This window comes from Carcharodon carcharias, chromosome 11, assembly GCF_017639515.1.
Source record: "Carcharodon carcharias isolate sCarCar2 chromosome 11, sCarCar2.pri, whole genome shotgun sequence".
In the NCBI taxonomy this organism is placed as follows: domain Eukaryota; kingdom Metazoa; phylum Chordata; class Chondrichthyes; order Lamniformes; family Lamnidae; genus Carcharodon; species Carcharodon carcharias.
Genome location: NC_054477.1, coordinates 84,988,695 through 85,010,857, shown reverse-complemented (window position 1 = coordinate 85,010,857; position 22,163 = coordinate 84,988,695). Strand labels below are relative to the sequence as shown.

General features: G+C 41.3%; 1 protein-coding gene across 9 annotated transcripts in view; it reads left to right on the top strand.

Annotated features, from left to right (window-relative positions):
* The window catches only part of sytl2a (synaptotagmin-like 2a), a 148,963-nt gene extending 127,725 nt beyond the window's left edge, over nucleotides 1–21,238 (top strand). For all 9 annotated transcript variants that reach the window (XM_041198990.1, XM_041198989.1, XM_041198984.1 and 6 more), the window contains 4 exons: nucleotides 993–1,068; nucleotides 1,152–1,242; nucleotides 9,564–9,769; nucleotides 20,549–21,238. In XM_041198990.1, the coding sequence (XP_041054924.1) occupies nucleotides 993–1,068; nucleotides 1,152–1,242; nucleotides 9,564–9,769; nucleotides 20,549–20,697 (522 nt within the window). In that variant the 3' untranslated portion in view covers nucleotides 20,698–21,238. The remainder of the gene's footprint in view (nucleotides 1–992; nucleotides 1,069–1,151; nucleotides 1,243–9,563; nucleotides 9,770–20,548) is intronic.
* The last annotated feature ends 925 nt before the right edge of the window (nucleotides 21,239–22,163 follow it).

Sequence of the window (22,163 nt, the reverse complement as noted above, 5' to 3'; positions counted from 1 at the left end):
CTGTCTCAACTTAAATGGATGACCTCATCAGCTCAAAACATACATCTGTATGATATCGATGCCTTTAATGTTGGAGATCTAATTGGGTCCCCTGTAAGTCTGTACCTCTCCAGAGAACCCAAACCCAAGGCAGAAAGCTCATTTCTATAGCTCAGTGTACTTATGCTATCAGTCATCCACATTACCCTCCCTCTACTTCCTCCAGAGTAAAAATGTTGTTGTTAATGTGGGGGTCAAGAGGTTAACTATTTCAAATGAGGTCTTAACAATGCTTTATAAATACACGAGTTATCTTAGCTTTATATTGAACACACTAACTGATACAATCCAGGACTCTTCACATTAGCTGCAGATATTTGACTGAGTGTTCCCTAGATTCAATCATTATGGCCACTCAAGTTTTTTTAACCCCATCATTCTGAACTTCATACGCCTGTATCTGCACCTTCCCTATGTATTTGTTGCAGTTGCATGACAGGGCAGCTAGGAATAGGGGAAAGAGAGGTCTAAAAGCGAGGGAGAAGTTGATGTGTTTGGTAATAAGACCATATTGTAGATGGTGGAAGGTGACATGGCAAAGATAAGGACAGTTCGAACTCTTTGTAAGAGTGGGGAAGGAGTAAGAGAAGTAGGTAGATGTGGTCAACCACTGTGTAGAAAGAGTAGTCCAGGAAGTGAAAAGTCAAAGGTACCTATGAAAGTGAGGGATGGGTGGAAATTGGAAGCATAATTAAGGAATTTCTCAAGATCAGAGTATAAGGAAGCAGAACCAATGTTATTCCCATTGCAACAAAGAAATAAATCTGGGAGGGGACTTAAGTTTTATTAGATCAGAGTGCCACACCTTTTGAAATAGTATTTGCATTCTTAGTTTTAATGAATTACATGTTTGCTCATTTGAATAAAATAGGTTTTAGTATGTCATGGCAAAAATGTTACCAACATTACCAAAGCATTGACTAACTGATCTTTCTTGCTAATAACTTTTGCAGACACTTTCAGTTAACAGGATGGATGACAGGGGTAGCTTAAAAGTGGCTTTCCGCTACATTCCTCAGGGACAAGGAGGTATTTTCTCTTTCATGTTTTGTAAATAAAATTCTGCTTACTTCCTGTTGTACCAACATACTGATTGATGCTTCTCCACACAGGAAAAAAAACAGGTGAAGTTCAGATTTGGGTGAAGGAAGCCAGTAATTTACCACAGATTAGGCCAAATCGTTTGGATCCATTTGTTAAATGGTAACAAGATTATTTTACTACTACACCCACTGAACTTTATATACATTCCATATTATACTTCACTATATCTTCTCCAAAGTAAGCTTGTTTGTGAGATGCACCTCTGTTTCCATGTTAGGGGAGATTGTAACTGAATGAGACACCTCTTCACTTTCAAAACCGTCATTGCCACTGTCTTCTGAAAAAACTGACCATTGACTGCCCGTTTCTCTGTCGGAAAATACTTATGAAGGCTCTTGCAAACAGTTTCATATTTCTTTCATTCTTTATTATCTGGGCTATTCCTCCTCCCTTTCCATTCTACCTATCTTTTCAGAATGTTAAGTACTCTGGAATATTTATTTCCTAACCTTGCAACCATGGGCTCAATTTTACCAGTTCCAGATAGTGGGAACAGAAGTGGAGGGGCCAGTAAAAAGCAGGGTTTGCATCTGGATGCCTCAGCGATGGGCTGTGAGCTGGATTGGCTTGCTCTATGGAGCAGACACACATTTCCTAATTAAAGCCCAAATTTGGGGCCATTTTGAGGCCGCCAGCATTTTGCCTTTGGAAGTGTGCTCCCCTTGCCACATGCAGGGGCATCAGCTTCATGGGGGTGGCCACTCTGCAGCACTCTGGGGCAGGAGGATGGGACATCACAGCCAGTGGCTTTATGACCCAGAGAGGGGGCCATGGGCAGGGAAGGCAGTCCCTGCAACCGAATGGGCCACCTAAAGTTTCCTCCTCCCTCCCATTGGACTGACCACCCTCTGCCCCCTAGATTTTAATTTTTACATAGTTGTCTTAGTGTGCCTCCATTTTGAGGAACACTCAAGGTCTCCTGGTAGTATGGCTGAGGCTTCAGAACTGCTGGCCCTCACCAGGAGCCTGGCTGCCATCTTTGGTTGTTTTTTGGACTGGAGAAAGGTCTGTGGTGGGATTACCCAGCAGTCATTGCACTTGTGGTACACCATTTAGTGTGTTTGGCTATAATGTATGTAAATCATCAGATAGGAAATGATGTAAGGTGCCGTATGATAGGTAGTCTGCAGTTTGTAGCCAATCCAAGTAAGATCAAGAGCTCTCCAAGATTGTATATGTGCTACTTAATCTTAATGAATAAAAAAGCTGCATTTGAGTTTACCAATCCCATTTGAGTGGTTGGTGTGTTTGTGTTCAGGAGTAAGAAAAGGAAACAGAACATGGTGGCAGTTCGTGGGTTCTGAATATATTTGATTTTAAACTACATCGTGGCAGCCATGAGACCACAGAGACCATCTGTGACAATTCTCCGACATTGGGATTTCACGTTCTTCAGATTCAATCCAGAGGTCCACTGAATTATTCAGCATTGACATGCTGCAGTACAGCAGCACATTGACCTGTCACAAAACACTCACAAATTGGTGATCTTCCAGTTCATCTTGGAACTATAGCAGCGATCTACAAGTTCACTTGTAGAGGTTGAAAATATAGCTGAGAGGTGTAGCACTAGGAAGTACTCAAGGAGCAACTGTGATTAAAGAGGTCAACAGATTGGTAGCAAAAGTGGATGATCTGTCATTTCAGTTAGTGCCAGGGAAGGTCAATCAAACAATGCTTGAGAAGGCTTAGAAAGGCTGGGAAAAGCCATTGCAGCAATTAGTGTTTTTTGGCATCGTGGTGCATTCGTGCCAAAACTTTGAACAGGACCTGAAAAAATGCACAGGGGACAATAGTGCCACACACCCAGAGCAGCAAAAAAGGCATAGGAACTGGGCATGGCAACCAGAGATATAGCAGGCAGTTGGACCTGTAACATCTTTAATCCTGAATACCAGGAAAGCAGAAAAGCTTGTTCCTATTTCCGAAAACAGAATCCCAGGAACATGGCACAATGTCTATCAACTTTCCATATCTCAGCTGGAAGGCTGCAGATATTCTCTCTGAATTTAAGCTGTTCAAGAAGCGCTGAATGTTATGGTTTATCAATTCAGCAGTGTATGAACCAGACAAGCGAGCAGTTGTGATAAAAATTGCAACAGGTGATGAAGGGCTTCTGAGATTAAATACTTCTGGGTAACAGAAAAGGATCAGAAGGATCTTAATAATATGTAGCCCAATTTAGAAGACCAACTGCAGGTCAAGCTCATTTTTCGCATTTACTGCCTGGAAGTCATGTCCTTCAGACAACAGTCAAAGGGGTCTATAGACAACTTTGTTAGTCTCTGTAGAGAAAATGGCAGACTTTTTTTTCTGATACAAGTTTGGCTGAGCGAATCACCGAGTTGGTGATAGCGTCAACGTCAATTGATGCTTATCGTAAAGATCATCTTTGGAAGTCAGAGGGGGAATAAACTCTTGAAGCACTGCTGAAGGCTGGGCATACATGAGGCAATCCTTTCAGGCCAGCAAAGCCGACAATCTCAGTGTGCAGCTTCAACGATTAACACGGTAGTTAGCTAAGAACACAGCAGATCATACAAAGATATGGTTTTCTGCCAGCACCTCATTGTCTTGGCATATCACAACATATTAAAGGACATTAGAGACACCAGTGTTTTTTAAAAAAAGAACCCAGCAGAGATGACAAAAGCTTGTGGCAAAACCCAGATAAGTGACAAACAGATCTAACACTCTGGCAGGAGCAGAGGGTATGCCAGACAACATGGGAAACATCAATGAAGTGGCTAGCAAATCTGAAGAAGTAGATGACAATGATCACAAGTCCTACAGAGCATGGTGAGCAAGCATTTCATGCTATCAACATCACGGATTGTACAGATACCATTGTATTGTTAGAGGCATTCACAACCATCAACATCATTCTTCCTCAAAGTGGATAACACATCTTGGGCAAAGCTTGACACCGGAGCGAATGTCAATATCCTCTCTCATAGAACCCTAAGGAATGTGTACCACACAAGTGAAAGACATTGGCACAGCCAACATCTGTAAAGCTCATGCTGTACAACAGATAAGCAATTCATACATTGGATCCATAACACTGGAGTGCAGATATGGGCAATCAGAATGGTTGTTGCAATTATTCTGCATCATCAATATCTGAGATCTTGCAGGCCTACCAGCATATAGAAACCTGACATTGGTTACAATCCATGGGATCAGTCAAATGTCTGAAAGATCAAATCTAGAGGGCAAACTTACCAATTTGGTTCTTGACCTTACATTGCAATACCCAGATTGTTTTGACATGATAGGTAGTTTTAGAGGAGATGCTGTCTTACATCTGCAAGGGAATGCTATTCCATCTATTGACCCTTCACGTAAACATAATGCCCTAAGATGGAACAAGACGGTATCATTTGCAAAGTTCAAGAATGCTGTCTGGTGCACCACCATAACGTGTTTTCAAAAAAGATCGGTCTATCAGAGTATGCTTAGACCCTACACATCTGAGTAGAGCATTAAAGCAGTGCCCACAAAAATTTCTATGCTGAGGAATTAAATCCTAAGTTTGTAGGGGCAAAATTTTTCTCAACTGGGTGCAAAGAACAGCTATTGATCAGTTCACTTGGCAAAGAATTCACAAGCATTGACTACTTTTAGGACTCTGTTTAAGCATTATTGCTTTCACTGGTTACACTTTGGTAGTCTTTCAGCCAAGACCTCTTTGAACAACATATGGACAGGATCACTTTGAAGTACCAGGGTGTATCTTAAAACAGATAACATTGCTGTCAACTGAAAAAGAAATAAGGAACACAATCATACCTACGTTTATTGATGGAGGCAGTATGAGGGACTTGCCTTAAACAGTTTCAAGTATGAAGTCAATGTTCAACGTATCAATTTTTTGGATTCAATTCATTCTAGTGGTTTCCATCCAGACCCAAGTAAATTGGAAGATATACATGCAGTGCCAACTCCACAAGATAAGGATGATCGCCAATGCTCTTTGGGGTTCTCCATTTTCTTTCTCCGTATATTTCTGACTTCACATGGATAGCGTCACCATTTCAATGAAGAAAGAAGTGGCTTTTTTATGGCCTAAGGATCACCAACATATGTTAAACGAGCTCAAGAATTCACTATCTGAGGAAATATCCTTACCACAATTCTTTCTTCTGAGAGACTACCTTGGAAGTAACTACTTCTCAAAAAAGGCTATGAGCCTTTATACTTCAAAAGGGAAAGTCACTTGCATTTGGTTCCAAAAGCTTAGCAGTCCAATTAAACTACAAGGTAGATTTTGAAATGTCAGCTCTTGTGTTTGGGATCATGCAATTCTATATCTACCTTTATGGGAAGAAATTTGGCTTGGTGACTTACCACAAACTGCTCAATGATTTTATGGAAACCATTAACTAGTGCACTCCTTGGTTACAACATCTTAGTTGAGGTACAAGGCAACAACTGCAACATAGGCTATAAATCTGGTAATTTATGCCGGATACCTTAAGCAGATCGCCAAATCCTATCAAAACTGCAAACGTTTCACTAAATCTGCAAGTAGATTCGATTTTTTGGTGAAGTTGAAGATATCCTATAGATAAGCTTGAGTTTTGGGCAGCAGAAATGCTAGCAACCACAAGCAGAGACATCTAAGGGCCCGACTCTACAAGAACTCTGGAGTCCATAATTAACAGATGACCAGGTTTACTTCAAGACATTCGGGAGTTATTGAGACTGTTTTTGGCATACTGGGATGAGCTTGTTAAAGGAAAACAGGTTCTCTTTCTTGAATCACTGCAACTAGATATTTAGCAACAGTTACACCAAGCACACATGGGCATAGACTGTACTAGAAGACAAGCATGAGAACCATTGTATTGGCCAGGGATTAATGGTTACATTGAGACAACGGTCAGGGAGGGCAAGGCATATTGAGTAGATATGCCCAACTACCCCACAAAGTTCCTGCATACCTGTGGTCTAGGATTGCCACTGACCTTTCTCATGTCCTTGGTGATGATTTCCTAGCCTTGACCAACTATTTTTCTAAATTTCCAATCAAACGTCAGTTACCAGATACATCCAGTGCAGCCATTGCACATATGTTGAATGCTGTTTGGAGCACTACAGGAGATTATTTCAAGCAACAGACCTTTATATGGGCAAACCATTTCAGAACCTATGTGAGAAGTGAGGAGTGGATCAATTACTTTGTAACCACACTACATCCTAGGTTGAAAGGCTTGGCAGAGTGCATGGTTTGTACCATGAAATCCTTAATCTCAAACGTTGGTAGACCAAGCAAGACTTGCATGTAACCATGTTGCACCTCAGAGCAACACCCCACTAAGTGCAATTATTTCTTTACTGGTGGAACTGATATTTGGCAGACAGGTGCAGACAACTCTACCAAGTCATCATCCATCTACGTTTCCAGGTATACGGGATGAATTTTTGGAAAGACAGAGCAAGGTGAAAGTTGTGCATAATCAGTATACAGGTAAAGAATTACCAAGCTTAATGGTTGGAAAGAGTTCAGATTTTATATGCTTCTGATAGAACATGGAATCCAGCCGAGGTAGCTGGAATATGCCATGAACCAAGATCTTATGGGATACATCAAATGGCATGATGTCGAGACAGAATTGATTTCAAATCAGGGGAGTTTATAATCATGAAACAAGCAATTCTATTGCAAGCAAAACAAGGTCAAAGGCAAGATCTAAGCACATCACTCCTTCAGATAAAGATAATTGTGAGAACGATCAGCAATCTCAAACTAGGTTTACAGTTACCAGATCAGGGCATATCAGCAAATTACCATTATGCTTCATAGATTCATAAGCTCACAACCTTATAAAGTTATAAATTTGTTCTGTATAAGTTTGCTGTACTGTAGATAGTTGTTGGTTGTTTATCAATAGGGGATCATTTCAAGTTAGAAAAAGGGGGTTGTTGTGGTATATCTTTAAGCAGGTGTGGCTACGATTTCTGTATATTTCCAGATAGGAAATGATGTAAAGTACCACATTATAGGTGGTCTGCAGAGCATAGTCATCCAAGTAAGATGTGTTACCAAGAATTCTCCAAGAGTATTCATGAAGATTGAGTAACACATGTAAAATGAACCCAAATTTGAGTTTACCACTTTCATTGGAGTGGTTGGTGAGTTTGTGTTCAGTGGTAAGAAAAGGAAATGCAACAGTTGTTAGGACCACTGCATTCTTAATGACCTAGACTTGGGTGCACAGGGCACAATTTCAAAATTTGAGGATGACACAAAACTTGAAGTATTGTGAACTGCGAAGGATAGCAATAAACGTCAAGAGGGCATTGGCTGGTGGAATATCTGACAAGTGGCACATTAAATGTATTGCAGAGAAGTGTGAGGTGATACATTTTGGTTGGAATATCAAGGAGGGACATTATAAAATAAAAAATACAATTCTGAAGGGGGTGAAGGAGCAGAGGAACCTGGGAGTGTATGTGGACAAATCATTGAAGGTGGCGGAGCAGGTTGAGAAAGCAGTTAATTTGTATTTGACGTTTTGGGCTTTATAAATAGCGGCATAGAGTACAAAGGCAGGGAAGGTATGCTGAACCTGTGGAGAACACTGGTTTGGCCCCAAATGGAGTTTTGTGTCCAATCCTGGGTGTCACTTTTAGGAAGGACCTGAAGGCATGAGAGAATGTGCAGGAAAACACTTATGAGAATGGCTCCAAGCATGAGAACTTCAGTTACATGGATAAATTTGAGAAGATGGGGCTGTTCTCCTTGGAAAAGAGAAAATTAAGAGGAGATTTCTTAGATGTTCAAAATCATTGACAGAGTAGATGTGGGCAGAACCGTTCCCATTGGCTGACAGGTTGAGAACCATGACACCGATTTAAGGTGATTGGTAAAGGATGCAACATTGGCCTGAGACAAAGCTTTTTTACCCACAGAATTGTTAGGATCTGGAATGCACTGTCTGAGAGTCTGGTGGAGGCAGATTTCATTGAGGTTTTCAAAAGAAAATTGTATAATTATACAAGGAGAGAATTTACAGGGCTTTGGGTAAAAGATGGGGGAAGACTAAATGAGTTGCTCCTACAGAGAGCTGACGAGGACACCATAAGCCAAATGACCACCTCCTTTGCTATAACCATTCTATGATTCTAGTATGAGTAAAAGAAATCTTGTATAGGTTACGGATTCTTGTTCACATTTATTTAGAGTCGGAAACTTTGGTTACATTTTTGTCACTTTTCCAAATGTAAATTGTTACGTCAATGTTTCTCATTCAATATTGTCCTATCAGTGATGTGGGGTAGTTTTGAACTCTGGCCTTCAGCTGGCTACCTGGAGCCAAATTCTAAAATTTCTTTCTAAATCTATTGCAAACTTGCTTTCTTTCAGCTAAGTGAAGTTATATTTTTAGGTGCTATTCCTTTTATACTTAACTCTTTAATTATTTTTGGTACATTTTTAGGGGTTTTGATGAATATATTTTCCATGATACTTCCTATTTTTGGCCAATCTTCTGCCTGACTGCTCTCTGGTGTTCTGTAGTGGTCATCCTTTCTTCCCCAGTGCTCATTCTGGCAACTTTTGCCATTCCTTGGCATTTCTCCATTACCTTGCTGCACTTTGCAATGTCTGACTCCCCAATATCAATTTACCCTGTCTGTTCATGACTGGTGTTTACTGTGTCCTCCCATTGCCCCAAACTTACCTGGTTCACTCCTCCATTGTGACCAAGTCTTCAGTCATCACATCCTGCAGTTTTTGAGTTCTCTACCTGTTACATCTCTTTAAAATCCTTTCAAAACCTACCACTCCAGCAATACATTAAGTTATTTCCTGTAACTTTTCTCTCAACTCCAGTCTCTTTCACACACACTTTGCTACACTATAGATTCTATACAAATGCAAGTTGATTGTTCATATTAGGAAATAGGTTTGACTAGACATTCTTAGGTCTGTACAAGATCCAGTAGTTGAAGTAGTGGTTAAGTACTCTGAATTAGTGAGCTGGCAGGTCAGCTGTGCAATGCCAGCATAATTTAGTATCTGGAGGACTGTAAACTAAAACAAAAAATTATAGTGTCCTGTCATGTTGAGGACCTTGCATTATTTTCAGGAATCCTTGCCACAAAAAAAATTTTATAATATTTTCAGTCAAGTTCTCCAATTTTTGTCTCAAATATTTACGATTTTAAATTTTATTTGATCTTATTTAACTATTTAGCAGCAAAATCTTACACCTGAGCCACACAAATAATACTTGATGCTTATCTTTTTTGATTTGGTCATGCCATTACACTAACAAAATTGAAGTTCATGTCAGTGTTCTAGGGCATGCGTGTGGCAAAACCAATTATTTTCCTGACAGTGAACCTAGGTGTTTGAAATTGGAGTAACTTTTGAGTCTGCTGTAAACACATTTCTTTTTTTGCCCTGCAAGCTTCATTCTTCCAGACACGAGCAGAAAAAGTCGTCAGAAGACTCGAGTTGTGAAGAAAAACAGAAATCCTGTATTCAATCACACCATGGTTTATGATGGCTTCAGGACTGAAGATCTTAAGGATGCATGTGTTGAACTTTCGGTCTGGGACCATGACAAACTGCTGAATCACTTTCTTGGAGGACTAAGGATTGGCCTTGGCACAGGTAATAGCCTCTGAGGCATGGAGGCTGAAAATAAGAGAATTTCACTGTAATCTACTGCAGTCAACTGGTAATTATTCCTGTTGTGAATTTCACAACCTTGAGTGAGAAAACTCGAAACAATTCTACAAAGAAAATTGCAATTTGTAACCTTTTTAAATATTGGATATAGTGCCCGTACATCCAAAATTAGACTACAATCCCCAGTCAGGCAACTACATTCTCCAAGTAAAACTATAGGTTAATTGGTATTCGAAGATCACTAATATAATTAGCTATTTCAAACATCATGACTTCACAGTGAGCTGCCTTGTGACAGAATAAAACTATTTATCAATTGTTCCCGGTGTCAGAGGTTGCAACCCATTTTTCAATAAAGGACTTGTTTCTCAATTTTTAATCTCAGTCTAAGCTAATACATGTGGACTCCCTGTTGATGAACTCCTTAACCTGGAAAATGCATTTGTACAATTTGTACAAATTGCCATGGAGGGTTCTTTTTGACTGCTTGCCCACATTTTAATCTCTGGTATTCACACAGGTGATTACAGAAATGCAAACATGTGATGCCCATCAACTTGGTCAAAGGCTTTGAAAATTGTTGGGCACAGCGTGGCTTTATTGGTCTATAATTCTAAATTACAGTATTTTAAACAAATTCACACACATGTATTTTGTTTAGTTTGGACAGTCTGTCTTAATTAATAGTGCTCTTCTTCTAGGTCAGTGTTTATAGTTGTTCTGTAGCAATTGGCTTGCTTGACACCATGCCATCAGCCTGAACAAAAGAGGATTTCCACTGTCAACTAATTTGTGAGTAGTAGTTCCTGTATTGAGAGAGCTTGTCAATCCTTGGGGGGGAAAGGGGGGAAAAGCACACTTTGGAGAGCTCTTTTCCTTTTTTAGTTATTTGGTCTCAGGATGTGAGCATTATTGGCAATGCCAGCATTTATTGCCCATCCTGTACTTTCCTTGAGAAGTGGCAGTGAGCCGCTGCCTTAAGCCGCTGCAATCCTTGTGTTGGAATGCTAACAGTGCTGTTAGGGAGGGATTACCAGAATTATGACCCAGTGACAGTGAAGGAACAGAAGTCATGATTGTGTATGATTCTTGAGGGGGATTTGGAAATGGTGATGTTCCTATACATCTATTGCCCTTGGTCTTTGAGGTGGTAGAGGTTGCAGGTTTGGAAGGTGCTGTTGAAAGGTGCTTGGTTAGTTTCTGCAGTGCATCTTGTAGTTGGTACACACTGCTGACACTTGTGCACCACTGGTGGAGGGAATGAATGTTTTTGGTACTGGATGGCATGCTGATCAAGCTGGCTGCATTGTCTTGGATGGTGTTATGCTTTTTAAGTTTTGTAGGAGCTGGTCTCATTCAGACAAGTGGAAAGCATTCCATCACGCTCCTGATTTGCGCATAATGATGGACAGCCTTTGGGGAGTCAGGACATGAGTTACTTGCAGCAGAGTTCCCAACCTCTGAATTGTCCTTGTAGCCACAGTATTTATATGACTGGTCCCAGTTAAGTTCCTGGTCAATGGTAACCCCCAAGATGTTGATGGAGTATTCAGCGATGGTGATACTGTTGAGTGTCAAGGGAATATGGTCAGTTTCTGATGTTGCCTGGTACTTGCGTGGCACAAATATTACTTGCCACTTATCAGCCCAAGCCTGAATGTTATCTCGGTCTTGCTGTTGTTGGGCATGGCTGACTTCAGAATCTGAGGAGTTTTAAATCTGAAAACAATATAATCATCAGTGAATATCCCCATTCCTAACCTTATGTTGAAGGGAAAATCATTAAGGTAGTAGCTGAAGATAGTTGGGTGTAGGACACCACCCTGAGGAATGATTGCAGCAATATCCTAGGGCTGAAATGATTGGTCTTCATCAATCACAACCATCTTCCCTTGTGCTAGGTATAACTCCACCCAATGGAGAGTTTTCCCCTGATTCCCATTGATTTTAATTTTGCTAGGGTTCCTTGATGCTACTTTGAGACACTTATAGGGTGGGAATTAGCTGGATTGGATTTGTCCAGCTTTTCATTGATAGGATATACTTGGGCAATTTTCCACATAGCTGGAGAGATGCCAGGATTGTCACGGTATTGGAACAGCTTTGCTAAGGACGCAGCTAGTTCTGAGGCAGAATTTTCCACTTGGCGTGCAGGTGTGTGCCCGACATGCCTAAGCGTGAAATAGGGTGAGTGTCCCAACGTCATCATGCACTTGCACGATATTTCAATCGGCGGGCGAGCGCAAGAGTCGGCAGCGCGCCCACCAACAATAAAGAGCCCTATTGAGGCCAAAAATCAATAAATTAACATGTATTTTTCACTGCCTGTCCAATGTTACTGTTGGCAGGCGGGCGAATCAGCCAAGTGGCCTTTGGATTTTTTAGGAAACCGCATCCACGGGTGGGATGAGATTTCTGACATTAATTTTTTAAAAATAATAACGTTTTGACACAATTTTTATTATGTTTCTGTTCATGTGAGTGAGTGCTATGTGAGGACATTTTTTTTTCCAGTTTTCAAAATCATTATTTTTAATTTTTAAATTCTTCAGCTCCCTGAGGTAGTTCCCTCCCTCAGCTCTTTTTTCCCCAGTACGTTGATGACTGTATCAGTGTCATGTCCTGCTCTTGCCCTGATTTGGAAAACTCCATGAATTTTGCTTCCAATTTTCACCCTTCTGTCAGTTTCACATGGTCCATCTGTGACTCTTCCCTTTCCTTCCTTGATTTCTCAGCTTATTGCCAGAAATGGAGACAATCAACTAATATTCATTCTCAGCCCAATGACTCCCACAGCTACCTCGACTGGGCTTCCTTGCACACTACACCTTATGAGCACTCCATTCCATTCTCCCAGTTCCTCTGTTTCCATTGCATCTGTTCTGATGATGCAGCCTTCCCCAACAGTGCTTTTGAAATGCTTTTTTTTTCTTTAACCAAGGATTCCCCTTCATCGCCACATTTCCCGCACTTCTGCTATCACTCCTTCCCTCCCTCTCAGAACCACAATAGGATTCCCCTTATCCTCACATTCCACCCCAACAGTATCCATATTCAATGGATCATTTTCCACCATTTCCGCCACCTTTGGCATTATGCCACCACCCAACACATCTCCCCCTCCCCTCTCCTTTCAGCATTCCAAAGGGACTGTTCCCTCTGTGATCCACTCATCAGTCACCCCCAACATCTTGCCCCTTCCCACAGAACCTTTCCATGCAAACGCAGGAGGTGTTAAAAAGCCTGCCCTTTTTACCTTCTCTCTTCACTCTCTTTAAACCAATTTGGCAGGGGGATGGGATCCTGAGAGGAGGTTCAGCAGGGAGAGATGCACAGCCAAAATTAGAAGACAGAGCAAGTGAGTCTGGAAGGCATAGAAATTGTAGGCCAGCTAAGGCACAACGGAGTTTGGCAAGGTTGGATGGTATTTATTTTAATACAAGGAGTCTGATGAATAAGGCAGATGAGTTGAGGGTGCAAATTAACACATGGAAGTATGATGTCATTGCTGTCACAGATACATGGTTGAGAGAGGGGCAGGATTGGTAGTTCAATATTCCAGGATATAGGGTCTTCAGGCGAGACAGGGAAGGAGGTAAAAGAGGAGGGGGTATTGCAATATTGATCCAGGAATCAATTACAGCAGTAAGGAGGGATGACATCTTAGAAGGCTCCTCAAATGAAGCCATATGGGTAGAACTTAAAAACAAAAAGGGAGCAATCACATTGCTGGGAGTGTACTATAGGCACCCAAACAGTCAGAGAAATAGAAGGGCAGATATGTAGGCAAATTTCAGAGAAGTGTAAAAATAATAGGGTAGTAATAGTGGGAGGTTTCAACTTCCCCAACATTAACTGGGTTAGTCATAGTGTGATAGGTTTAGAGGGAGTGGAATTCTTAAAATGCATCCAGGAGAGCTTTTTAAGCCGGAATATAGAAGGTCCTACAAGAGAGGGGGCGGACCTGGACTTAATTTTAGGGAATGAAGCCAGGCAAGTGGTAGAGGCATCAGTGGGGGAGCATTTTACAGACAGTGATCATAACTCCATTAGATTCAAGGTTGTTATGGATAAGGACAAAGATGGGCCAGAAATCAGAGTTCTAAATTGGGGGAAGGCCGATTTTAATAAGATTAGATATGATTTAGCCAGAGTGGAATGGGAGCAGCTACTTTTAGGTAAATTTGCATCAGAGATGTGGGACTCATTCAAGAAGGAAATAGGGAGAGTACAGGGCCAACATATTCCAGGAAAGCCAAAGGGTGGGACCAACAAATCCAGGGAACCCTGGATGTCGAGGGATATAAAGGATTGGATAAAGAGAAAAAGGGAGGTTTATGGCAGATACCGAGGGCTCAAAAGAGCAGAAGCCCTAGAGGAGTTAGAATGTGTAGGGGAGAACTTAAAAAGGAAATTAGAAGAGCAAAAAGGGGGCATGAAAAAGCATTGGCATGTAAAATAAAGAAAAATCCAAAGTTATTTGACAAGTACATTAAGAGTAAGAGGATAACTAGAGAAACAGTAAGACCCATTAATGATCATAGTGGTAATTTGTGTGTGGAGCCGGAAGACATAGGTAGGATTCTAAATGAATACTTTGTGTTGATATTCACAAGTGAGAGGGACAATGTGGGTATGGAAATCAGGCAGAGAGACTGATATAATTAAAGAAATTAGCATAGAAAGGGAAGAGGTCCCAAGTGGCCTGGCAGGCTTAAAAGTAGATAAATCTCCAGGCCCAGATGTAATGTATCCCAGGCTGTTGAGTGAGGCAAGGGAGGAGATAGCAGGGGCGCTGGCAATCATTTTCAATACCTGTCTGGCCACAGGAGAGGTGCCAGAGGACTGGAGGACAGCCAAAGTGGTACCATTATTCAAGAAGGGAGGAAGGGATAAACCAGGGAACTCCAGGCCAATCAGTCTAACCTCAGTGGTGGGGAAACTATTGGAAGCAATTCTGAGAGACAGAATTCATCTACACTTGGAGAGGCAGGGATTAATCAAGACAGTCAACATGGTTTTGTTAAGGGGAGGTCATGTCTGAGCAATTTGATTGAATTTTTCGAAGAGGTGACCAGGTGTGTAGATAAGGGCAAAGCTTTTGACACTGTCTACTTGGACCTTAGCAGGGCTTTCGATAAGGTCCCACATGGGAGACTGATGACGAAGGTAAGAGCCCATGGGATCCAAGACAATTTGGCAAATTGGATCAAAAATTGGCCAAGTGGTAGGAAGCAGAGGGTGATGGTCGAGGGGTGTTTTTGTGACTGGATGCCTATGTCCAATAGGGTTCCACAGGGATCAATGTTGGGTTCTTTGCTGTTTGTGGTATATATAAATGATTTAGATTTGAATGTAGGAGGGTTGATCAGTAAGTTCGCGGATGACATGAAAATTGGTAGAGTAGAAAATAGGGTGGAGGACAGCCTTAGATTACAGAAGGATATAGATGGGCTGGTCGGATGGGCTGATCTGTGGCAAATGGAATTTAATCCAGGTAAGTGTGAGGTGATGCTCTTGGACAGGACAAACAATGGGAATACACAATGAATGGTAGGTCCCTGGGAAGTACCGAGGATCAGAGAGACCTTGGTGTGCACGTCCACCGGTCCCTTAAGGAACAGATAGATAAGATGGTTAAGAAGGCAAATGAGATACTTGCCTTTATTAGCCGAGACATAGAATATAAGAACAGAGAGGTTATGCTGGAACTATATAAAACACTGGTTAGACCACAGCTCGAGTATTGCATGCAGTCCTGGAATCCGCATTAAAGGAAGGATGTGATTGCACTAGAGAGAGTGCAGAGGAGATTTACCAGGATGTTGCCTGGGGTGGACAGTTTTAGTTATGAGGAGAGATTGGATAGACTGGGGTTATTTTCACTGGAGCAGAGGAGATTGAGAGGGGACATGACTGAGGTGTATAAAATTGAGGGGTATAGATAGGGTAGACAGGAAGAAACTTTTCCCCTTGATAGAGAGATCAAGAACCAGGGAGCATAGATTTAAGGTAAGGGGCAGGAGGTTTAGAGGGGATGTGAGGAAGAATTTTTTGACCCAGAGGATGACGGGAATCTGGAACTCAGTGCCTGACAGGGTGGTAGAGGCAGAAACGCTCATAACGTTTAAGAAGTATTTGGATGTGCACTTGCGATGCCATGGCATGCAAGACCATGGACCTATTGCTGGAAAATGGGATTAGAATAGTTAGGTACTTGTTTGACCAACGCAGACTCGATAGGACGAAGGGCCTTTTTCTGTGCTGTAGACCTCTATGACACTGTCCAAAGCCCCAACTCCTTCCAGGTGAAGCAGCAATTCATGCGTACTTCTTTCAATTCAGTCCACTGTATTTGCCACCCTCAATGTGATCTCCTCTACATTGGGGAGATGTACAATTGCAGATTAAGTCACCGCTTTGCAGAACACCACCTCCTTTCTGTCCCCAAGCATGATCCCCATATTCTGGTGGCCTGTCACTTTAATTCTCCACCTTGCTTTCATGCTGATATTTCCGTCTGTGCCCAGCTGAACTGTTCCAGTGATGTTCAACGTAAACTTCAGGAACAACATCCCCCCCTTTCAATTAGGCACCTTTACAGCCTTCTGGATTCAACAACATTGAGTTCAACAATATCAGACTGTAAACTCTGTCCCCATTTTGTTTCCTTTTCTTTCCTTGTGTTTTTTCTTACTGTTAGCAGCACACCACCTCTAGGCACTTCTGTTTTTTTTTGTTTCTTTTCTTGCCCCATTTCCATCCTTTTATCCTTGGAAGACTAACATTTCTGTAATTCAATATCTCCCATTTTCCATGCTATTGCAGACTTCCTTTGTTCTTGTCCCACTCACCCCTTGCACAAAACCTATTACATCTCTAACTTTTCCCAGTTCTGATGAAAGGTCACCGAGCTGAAACATTAACTCTGTTCCTTGCTCTCCAGAGATGCTGACTAGCCTGCAGAGGTTTTTTTCCCAGCATTTTCTGTTTCTATTTCATGGTAGGTGTTTTCAACGTGAAGATGGTACTTAATCTCCACTAGGACTACACAGTGGTTACTCTTACCAATACTGTCATGAACAGATGCATCTGCAACAGATAAATTGGTGAGGGTGAGGTCAATAAGGTTATTCCCTCATGTTGGTTCATTTACCACCTGCTGCAGGCCCAGTCTGGTAGATATGTCCTTCAGGAATTTGCCAGCTTGGTCAGTAGTGGTGCTACCAAGCCAATCATAGTGATGGACATTGAAGTCCTTCACCTAGAGTACATCCTATGCTACCCTCAATGCTTCTTTCAAGGGTATTCAACAGTTGAGGGAGAGCAGTAGATGGTATTCAGGAGGTTTCCTTGCCTGTTGCTTGACTAGTTCCCTCCATTTTTTGGCACCAGTCCCCAGATGTTAGTGAGGAGGGCTTTGTAGGGTCAACGGGGCAGGTTGTGCCTTTGTCGTGTCCGGTGTTTCGGTGGATGCCAGATAGTCCATCTAGTTTGGTTCTTGTTACATAGAAATACAGAAACTAGGAGCAGGAGTAGGCCATTTGGCCCTTCGAGCCTGGTCCGCCATTCAATATGATCATGGCTAATCCTCTATCTCAACGCCATATTCCATACCCTTGATGTCCCTAATATCCAAAAATTTATCAATTTCTTTCTTGAATATACTCAGTAACCCAGCCTCCACAGCCTTCTGTGGTAGAGAATTCCACAGGTTGACCACCCTCCTGAGTGAAGAAATTTTTCCTCATCTCAGTCCTAAATGGCCTGCCCTGTATCCTGAGACTGTGGCCCCTGGTTCTAGACTCCCTTAGGTTGGGAGACCAAAACTGCATGCAATACTCCGGGGTCTCACCAAGGCCCTGTATAACTGCAGGAAGACACCCTTTCTTCTGAACTCAAATCCTCTTGCAATGAAGGCCAACATACCGTTTGCCTTCCTAATTGCTTGTTGCACCTGCCTATTTACTTTCATTGACAGGTGTACAAGGACACCCAGATCCCTTTGTACATCCACATTTCCCAATATATCACCATTTAAATAATACTCCGCCTTTCTGTTTTTCACACTGAAGCGTATAACTTCACATTTATTCATGTTATACTGGATCTGCCATGTGTTTGCCCACCCACACAACTTGTCTAAATTACCCTGAAGCCTCCTTGCATCCATCTCACAACTCCGCCCAGTTTTGTATCATCAACAAACTTGGAAATATTGCATTTGGTTTCCTCATCCAAGTCATTTATTTATATCGTGAATAACTGGGGCCCAAGCACTGATCCCTGCGGTACACCACTAGTCACCACCTGACATCTGGAAAAAGACCCATTTATTCCCACTCTCTGTTTCAGGTCTGTCAACCAATTCCCAATCCATGCCAGTATATTACCCCCAATCCCATGTGCTTTAATTTTGCCCACTAGCCTCCTTGAAATCCAAATACACCACATCCACTGAAGAATCACATGGACTTGAAACATTAACTCTTCTTTTTCTCTCTTCCGGATGCTGTTAGACCTGCTGAGTTTTTCCAGCATTTTCTTGTTTTTGTTGCACCACATCCACTGGTTCTCCCTTATCTATTCTACTAGTTACATCCTCAAAAAACTCCAGTAGATTTGTTAAGCATGATTTCCATTTCATAAACCCTTTGTCTAATCCCATTAATACTTTCCAAGTGTTCTTTTGCCACGTCTTTTATAATAGACTCTAGCATTTTCCCCAGTATTGATGTTAGGCTAACTGATCTGTAATTCTGTTTTTTTTTTTCCACCATTTCTCCAGCAATTTAATGCAACAGAGTGGCTTGCTAGGCCATTTCAGAGGGCAGTTAAATGTCAATGACATTGCTGTGGGTCTGGAGTCACACATAGGCCAGACTTGCTCACAGCAGCAGATTTTCTCCCCTTAAGGACCTTAGTGAACAAGGTGGGTTTTCACGGAAGTCCAGTAGTTTGGTCATTATTAATATTACAAGCATTTTATTCCAAATTTATTGATTAATTGAATTTAAATTCCCTCAGCTGCCAAGGTGGGATTTGAACTATGTCTTTGGGGGAGACGGTGGCATAGGGGTAATGTCACTGGACCAGTAATCCAGAGGCCCAGGCTAATGCTCTGGGTGCATGGGTTCAAATCTCACCACTGCAACTGCTGGAATTTAAATTCAAATAATAATTGTGGAAAATGAATCTAGTCTCAGTAATGGTGACCATAACAACTATCATCGATTGTTGTAAAAACCCATCTGGTTCACTAATATCCCTTTAGGGAAGGAAATCTGCCATCCTTACCCGGTCTGGCCTATATGTGACTCCAGACCCACAGCAATGTGGTTGACTCTTAACTGCCCTCCAAAATGACCTACCAAGCTCTTCAGTCTAAGAGCAATTATGGATGGACAATAAATGCTGGCCCTGCCAGTGACGCCCAAATCCCATGAAATAAAAAAAAAATTCTGGTTTACTCTGGTCCAGTAACGTTACCATCATGCACTCATTACCCTATTACCACTGTGCCACCACCCCCCTAATACTTTATATTTTTCTAAGTTTCAGTTGCCCTTTGTGCTCCAGAGTTGAATTAACAATTCTTGACCTAGCTTTTAACTCCTTTAATAGTCTTGTCTCACCATATGTTAATGATGATCTCCAATGACATTCCACTGACTACATCCTCTGCTCTTCTAATTCTGGATTTCTCATTGTTCTCTCAAAAAAGTATGTTACAGTTCATTCAGGGAATCTGAGTTGCTATGACAACATGCATATTTTAAATCATGTAGTCTGGAGCTATGGATAGTGATGGTAGAGGCAGCAATGTTCTTTCCATCGCATGGCTGACCAGGAATCTCTCCCCAGCTTATTGCCTGCCATTGGTGTGTGTTGCAAGGATTTGCAGATTCATATTCAACCTTTTTGGCTGTTATGAACCCACCTTCCTTGGTCATCAACTGCTGGGGTGAGTCGAGCTTGAACTTCTGGCTCCAAGGCAGAGACGCTACCCCACTGCATGTCAAAACCTCCTTTCAAAAAAAAAAACTTGCATTTACATAGAACTTATAATGATCACTGGACAGCCAATGAAGTACTTTTGAAGTATGGTTGTGAAAAATGTTGCAGCCAAGTTGCGCACAGCAAACTACAAACAAATAAAGTGTTTCTTTTGTGAGGTTGATTGATGAATAAATATTGGTCAGGACACCAGGGATAACTCCTCTGTTCTTCAAAATAGTGCCATTCAATCTTTTACATCTGCCCAAGCAGGCAGATGGGGCCTCAGTTTAAGATCTCATCGCAAGTACTGTACTGGGCACTCCCTTAGCACTGCATTGGAGCATCCGTTGTGATTTTTGTGCTTAAGCCCTGAAGTTGGTCTTGAACCCAGAGCCTTGTGACTCGAGTTGGCAAAAGCTACTAACTGAACCATGACTAACACTGATTGCTTCCATTCTATCATGTCCCTTGTTCAGCCACCATAATCTGAAGTTGTTTTGCCTTGCCATCTCTTCCATAAATCAAAAACTTTCAGTGCAGTCCGCCGTAAAATAATCCTAATTTTCTCTTTCAGGTGCTCATCTACTATTTATTTCATGTAAAACTCTTAATGTAAGGAATTCTATTCGAGTGCTCTATCACTAATGTCATAAATAAGTGGGGCAATCAGCTGTATAATTCTTTTGTGATGTCATTTATAGGATGTGTGTTTTTAAACAAAGTTAAACTGAATTTTCCCTTTGACCTTTTTTTATTGTATAGGTAAAAGTTATGGTCAGGCAGTAGACTGGATGGATTCTACAGAAGAAGAAGTATCTGTATGGGATAAAATGATTACCCACCCAAATACTTGGATCGAGGATGTGCTTCCTTTGAGAATGTTGATGCTTAGCAAAATGTCAGGAAACTAAACTGAATATTTTACAAAACCGGCGAAAGTCATTTCACAAATTGGTATACCAAAATTCATACTAGTTCTCTAATGTGGAAGAAAAGTGTCTTTGTTTGTGACCAGTTGCCTAACAAACATAGTTTGTTAAAGGAAAAGACAAAGCTATATGTTACTATCTGAAAATAAATTTTACAGTGCTGGGATATAATATTTCAGTTTGAATAGCAATTTGAAATTGAAGATTCAAATTAACTTCAGTCTGATGCCAATTTATTACGTTGATGCTGCAATATTTATAGCTACTAACAAACCAACCTTTACTTTGACACGTTCACATAATATATAAACAATGGGGAGGAAATCTATGCAGTGATTGTTTTCTAAGTACTACAACATAAAATGTCTTCATAATCAATTTGAGAATTGTTCAAGAAGTTAGGCAAGTATTAATAATGAAAAAAAGTTTAAACATTCTTCATGAATTGTTGCAAATGCATCACTGCAGACTGTCAGAAATATCTATGTAATAATGTAACAATAAAGACACAAACTATCATTAATTTTTTTTTAAAAAGTGAGTGTTACCTGGGATTTGGTTGTCAAATGATGGTATTGCCTGTGGATGGTACAGCAGATGCAGTTCACCTATATCATGTTTTAATCCACAATTCCCATGCATGGCAAGTTTCCATTTTCCTTCAATTTGTGATTGACACTGATTAGTGGACAAACATTTGCAAACTGGGAACAGCAGTAATAGCAACTTCATAAAGCACCTTTTCAATATTTTTTTAACTCCCCAATTGCTTCACGATGAAGGTAGATGGAAGAAAGAGAATTATTAACATCAGCTAGCATGGGAACCAGGAGGGTTGAGTGATTGAGTTGGGAGGAAACTGGTTAAATAGAAGTGAGTCTCATGAAAGAAACCTATAGTCAGGAATTGATAAGGAAGTGCAATCTGCCAGGATCATAACGTGTGTGTGTGTGTGTGTGTGTGTGTGTGTGTGTGTGTGTGTGTGTGTGTGTGTGTGTGTGTGTGTGTGTGTGTGTGTGTGTGTGTGTGTGTGTGAGAGAGTGAGAGAGAGAGAGAGAGTGGGTCAGGAGTGAAACAAGCAGGCATGTTCTCAATTTTAGAGACAATGGAAGGAAGCTTCCCAGATCCAAGCTCATCTCTCTTGAAACTCATGATTTTAATCTATCCCATTAGGTTTCTGCCTCTCCTATGATAATAACCTTGATGAAAGCCACAAACAAGAATCTCTGTGACCATGGTGCGTTATCCCCCCTTGGCCCATCTGAAGTCTTTGTCATAGCGGACCACACCTCTTCCTGTACCCTCCCTCCCCAACTCCCAGCTTCCCTCTACTGTTATCCAGCTAGGAATGCTCTTATTTGGTTTCACTCTCTTATCAATTTGTTTGTAGCCTAGGCATTTCTAGCAATGGCTTCTCTTCCCAATTCTGTACTATCATTCAGAAGATC